At 40.2% G+C, this 5374-nt stretch overlaps 1 protein-coding gene across 3 annotated transcripts in view; it reads left to right on the forward strand.

Moving 5' to 3' along the window:
- The first annotated feature begins 3308 nt into the window (after positions 1-3308).
- The window catches only part of LOC119290967 (protein MOS2-like), a 5296-nt gene continuing 3230 nt past the window's right edge, over positions 3309-5374 (forward strand). For 2 of the 3 annotated variants that reach the window (XR_005142126.1, XR_005142125.1), the window contains exon 1: positions 3309-4752. Coding sequence is in view for 1 of the 3 variants with exons in the window: in XM_037569649.1 (XP_037425546.1) it covers positions 3361-4698 (1338 nt within the window). In the remaining 2 variants the exon portion in view is untranslated. The remainder of the gene's footprint in view (positions 4753-5374) is intronic. The other variant, XM_037569649.1, reaches the window with a different exon arrangement.

Consider the following 5374-nt stretch of genomic DNA (forward strand, 5'->3'; position numbering starts at 1 on the left):
GCCAGACCGCACGAGTTTTATTGGCCAGGCCCATCGGAACCCCAGTGCGGCAGAGGAACACTTGGCGCCTTAAGCGTCGCTAGGCCTATGTCTCCCCCACACCGATTCCTGTTAAGAATTGCCTACAGGCGAGCGAATAGGGCCGGCCCATCAGCGCAATTGCTCGCTGCCACTCATGGTGCTTCGCTCGCTTGCTCCGTTTTTGTTTTTATTGTTTCCTTTGGTTTTTCACCGTTTTCTTCAGTTTTTATTTTTCCATTTGTTATTTTTTTTTGCTTTTTTCATGGTTATTTCGATTCTTTCTTTCTTTGTTATACTTTTGGTTCTTTTTTTAATTTTCTTCGTATTCCTGTGTTTTGTCGGTTTTAATCATTTTCCTTTTTAAACACATGTTTACTTTTTATGAGTACACAATTTATATTTGTAGCACACACTTGACTTTTACTTTTTATATAATTTGGACATTTTTATATACATGATGTATATTTTTTAAATACATGTGTTAAGCACTTTTTTGAATATGTGGTGATGTTTTTTCAAATACTTTTACGTTTTAAAATGACAGTAAACACTTTTCTAAAACAACTAATTTTATATATTGTAGAAACATTTTTAAAATGTCAGGATATATTTTCTAATGAAAGTAAAAAATATAAACTTACACGAATATTTTTTTTACATATATAACATCTATTAATGTAACAAATACATTTTTTAACTGCGGGAATATTTCAATCAAATGAGATGTACATTTTTTAATGGCACTGTACATCATTTTTCTTTATTACACATTATTTATATCATACACACATTTTTTATCAAAAAAACATATATATTTTTTTGAAACACGATAACAGTCTTTTTAATTGTTGCAAACTTTTTTATTGAAAGTTATCAACATTTTTTAAAGCTACTCTAACAATTTTTTATACTATGTTGAAATTTTCAAATTTCGTATGCAAATTTTAATTTTTAACTATATGCATTTAATTTAAATATAAATAAATGTACAAAAGGAAAAAAGATAATCGATTGGCGCCAGCATGACAAGCCACTTTCTACTTGCCCGACCCACCATCTACAACCTATAGGGGAGGCGGCCATACATCTCGCAGTAGGTGGCACATAGCAGCACCCCTCGTGGAAGCAACTAACAAAGGGTTACCCCTGCCGAGGCTCCTGCAAATGGTCACTTTTTGTAGCATGCGATCATGTCAAGCTGACCGCCCAGCCATCGTCACGTGTCACGTGCTGGTGCTCCCTCTAAATTTAGTTTTGATTATCCTGTACACATTTTTTGAGGTTTGGGATTTTTGGGTTATTTTAGTTTTTCGGTATTCGTCTGCTTTTTCCTATGTTGTTGTGGATTCTTTTTGCGAACCACAACTATGGTTCTCAGAAAAGGAAAAAAATTATGCTTTCACGAGAAGCATAGATTTGCTTCGCGTGGAACTACATATTTAACTTCCGCGAGAAGCACATAGTTGTGCTTCCACGAGAAGCGAGATTTGCTTCTCATGGAAGGAGAGTTTTGCTTCTGCAAGAAGCAACACTGTGCTTCTCGGGGAAAAAAAATCTATGCTTCCATGAGAGAAGCATAGATTTTCCTCCGCGTTGTCAAAAAAAGGAAAAATAATAATATGAAAAATCGGAACCAAGCTCCCGGGCTCTGATTTTTTTCTTCTATTTTCCTGTATTTTTTTTTGTTCTCTTTTTTTGTTTTTATTCTATATTATTCTATACTAGTATCCGTTTTTTCTGTGAAAAAATATTCATGGAAATCTATTAACATGAGATCTAACTTCGAACATATCACATTAGAAATCCAATAGGAAAACGATTCGGGATTTAAACACATGGTATAAAAGATAAAATATTTTAAATAGACGAATTTACTAAAAAAGAAATCTCCTTGGTTGTGACAAGTGGTGCCACTTGTCAGCATCTCAGAAGGTGGGAAACAATTTCTGTAAAGGATGACCCTGAACTATTAACTAATGATTTTCGTGCACCCCTTAAGTGCTCTATATCTCGCTTACAGCGAGATGGCAGCTCCCCTCGTCTAAAGCTTCCCTGCAGTGTGCACGCGTATGTGCCTACTCAATAGCGTGTTACCAAGTCCTTCATCGTCAATCAGTTCGCTAATGTGTTAATTCGGGTGTTTCTATTTTTTTGTTGTTCTTTTCTTATTTTTCGGTTTGGTTTTCTTACTTCTTCATCGGTTTTATTTCATTTTTCATTTTTCTTCATTGTACTTCTTTTTTGTCATTTCTTCAATTTTTTTTGTTTCTTTCATATTATTTGTTGGTTTTCTTTTCGGTCTCATTTTCTCCTTTCTTTCTTCCATTTTTTGCTTTTTTCTTGGCTTCATCTGTTTTTTGTTTTTACTTTGCTTTTTTTTCTCGGTTTTCATTTTTTTTGCACTTGTTTGTTTGGTTTCCCTTTTCTCCTTTTCCTTTTCTTATTTCAGTTTTTGTTTTACATTTTTCGCATACATAGATAACATATTTAGGACATGTTTAAGCTTTTTTAATTCATTGTTAATATTTTTTCAAATGATTTTTTGATAACTATTGTTTCATAGACATTGTACACTTTTGTTATACATCTATACTCCCTCTGTAAACTAATACATGAGCATTTAGATCACTAAAATAGTGATCTAAACACTCTTATAATAGTTTACGAAGGGAGTAACTTTTCTAATACAAGTTTATTTTTGCACATGTGGTTAATATTTATTCGATACATTATATATATATATATGTTTAATATTTTATATATGCATGTTTATATTTTTTCAAATATATGATTAACATTTTTTTAAACATATATTTTTTTGCTACTTACTTTTTTCATAGACATTGTAGATGTGTTGTATACATCAAACATATTTTTGTACAATTTTAATATTTAAAAACATGAATAACGTTTCTGAATTTTTTATTTTTTGATCTTAGTTTTTTCCATATATTCCCTCCGTTCCTAAATATTTGTCTTTCTAGAGATTTCAACAAGTGACTACATACGAAGTAAAATGAGTGAATCTACACTCAAATATGTCTATATACATCCGTATGTGCTGGTCCATTTGAAATCTCTAAAAGACAAACATTTAGGAATGGAGGGAGTACATGGTATATTTTTTGTCTACAGCAGAAACATTTAGGCGCTCGCTTCAGGCCGTTCATAGGCGCGCCCTAAGCGCCCGTTCCAGCCCACTGATCTGGCAGCCCGCTGTTACCTTTGGTGGGCCAAACCCATAAATATACAGAAAGCCTTTCCTGTACTACTAGTACTATTTTTTTCGTGTTTCTGCGTCCCCAGACTCCACACGCTTTCCCCCAAATCGCCGCCGCCATGGAGAAGGAGAAGAAGCTGTCCTTCTCCATCCCTTCCAAGCTAAGGCCGCCCAAGCCCCGCCCCGCCGCCGGCGCTGATTCCTCCGCCGCTAGCGGCAACTCCGCTTCCGCGGCCGCTGCCCCCGCCCAGCAATTCGTCACCGAGTTCGATCCGTCGCAAACCCTAGCCGCCGGCGCCGCGTCCGCCGTCATCGCGCCCCTCCCCAACTCCGGCCACTTCCTCAACCACCGCTCCCGCAAACCCTCCTCCCTCCCGACCCCCGAGGAGGAGGCCGCCCTCGCCGCCTCCACCGCCGGTGGCCCCACATTCGTGCTCGACACCTCCGAGGCCCCGGACAACCCCTCCTCCCACATAGGGTATGGCCTCACCCGACGCGGCGCCGATGCCGACGCTGAGGCCGACGCCACGGAGCCGGGGAAGACGCAGTCTTCCAAGGAACCAGAGAAGAAGCCGACCTCTCCAGCCAGAGACGGCGGCTCCAGCGGTGACCTTATGCTGCGACGGTACAAGGAGGACATGGCCAGCCTCCCCGACCACCGTGGTATAGACGAGTTTGCGGAGGTGCCTGTGGAGGGCTTCGGTGCTGCCCTCCTTGCTGGTTACGGCTGGTCAGAAGGCAAAGGGCTCGGCCGCAATAACAAGGAAGATACCAAGGTTGTTGAGTATAACCGCCGTGCCGGTACGCTGGGATTAGGCTACGACCCTTCTGAGGCAGACCCTAAGAAGACTCGCTCTGGCGACTGGGTTATTGGTGGAAAGAAGCCGACAGAGAATGGTGGAAAGAAGTCCGCAGAGAATGGAAATGCAAAGAAGAGAGATAGGGACAAGGAAGACAGAGTCCGGGAGAGGGATTCAAGTGCCCGACAGAAGAGATCTGGTGATCTTAGGGCTGATAGGGTGGTTCGAGAGAAAGAGAGAAATTCTCGGGATAGTCGAGAAGAAAAGAGTAGCCGTGATGTTGGTAACAAAGTGCGCTGGTTACAGAGCAATATTAGGGTTAGAGTTGTTAATGAGAGGTTCAGCAGAAGGTTGTACCTGCAGAAGGCAAAAATTGTTGATGTGGTTGGACCAACGACATGTGACATAATGATGGATGATGGGTCAGAGCTTGTGCAGGGGGTGGAGCAGGATATGCTTGAAACGGTCCTGCCACGGGCAAACGGGCAAGTGCTTGTGCTCTGTGGGAAGCACAAGGGTGTGTATGGGCATCTGGTAGAGAAGAATTCAGAGGCAGAGACTGCAGTAGTGGAGGATGCGGATACAAAAGACATGGTGCGTGTGAAATATGATCAGATTGCAGAGTACGTTGGGGACCCAGAATTGCTTGGGCACTGATTATTTCTTCTTGAGGAGGGGACATCTGTTTTCCAGGAGCTCTTCTAATGTGCGGTAATATCTGTTCCTTAGTAATAACTATCAGTTGCTGCTTGGATGTAAAATCTTGAACACAATGTTAATCGTTTTATTACTATTATTTGTTGCTTGGATGTGTAAAACCTTCAGCAAACTGTCAGTTTTTGCTTTGTATAATCTGTTTGTTTAAGTCTGCTGCATATGGGTCAAAACCTCATGCTAATCGATGATGTCAGAAGGTGACCCTTGTATCTAAGAGTGAATTTCGGAATGCATGCTAAAAATCTCATGAACTTCTTGGCGTCTTGGTGATGGGGTGATCAATAGTTACTATACTGGGACCCTGCCCTTAAACTGCAGATGCTCCGCGCGGGGTTGATTTTGTTTTGGAGTTCTCCTGCTATCCACCGTAAGAGATGAAAGTTTTGCTGAAAACATCTAAAGAAAATCTGAACTACAAATCTCTAAGTTGAAGATAAAAAATTTAAAAGTACTACCTCTGTTCCTAAATATAAGATTGAACTGCCAAAACTTCTTATGTTTATGAAGGATCAAACTACAGGATTAAAAGAAAGGTCAACTAACCTGTTGCCAGGGCTCGAAGTATGCTATTGAAGATCTGTCCCTCCGTTCTTTTAAGTATGTCCATTGCATCTGT

Source organism: Triticum dicoccoides, chromosome 4B (genome assembly GCF_002162155.2).
Source record: "Triticum dicoccoides isolate Atlit2015 ecotype Zavitan chromosome 4B, WEW_v2.0, whole genome shotgun sequence".
Lineage (NCBI taxonomy): Eukaryota > Viridiplantae > Streptophyta > Magnoliopsida > Poales > Poaceae > Triticum > Triticum dicoccoides.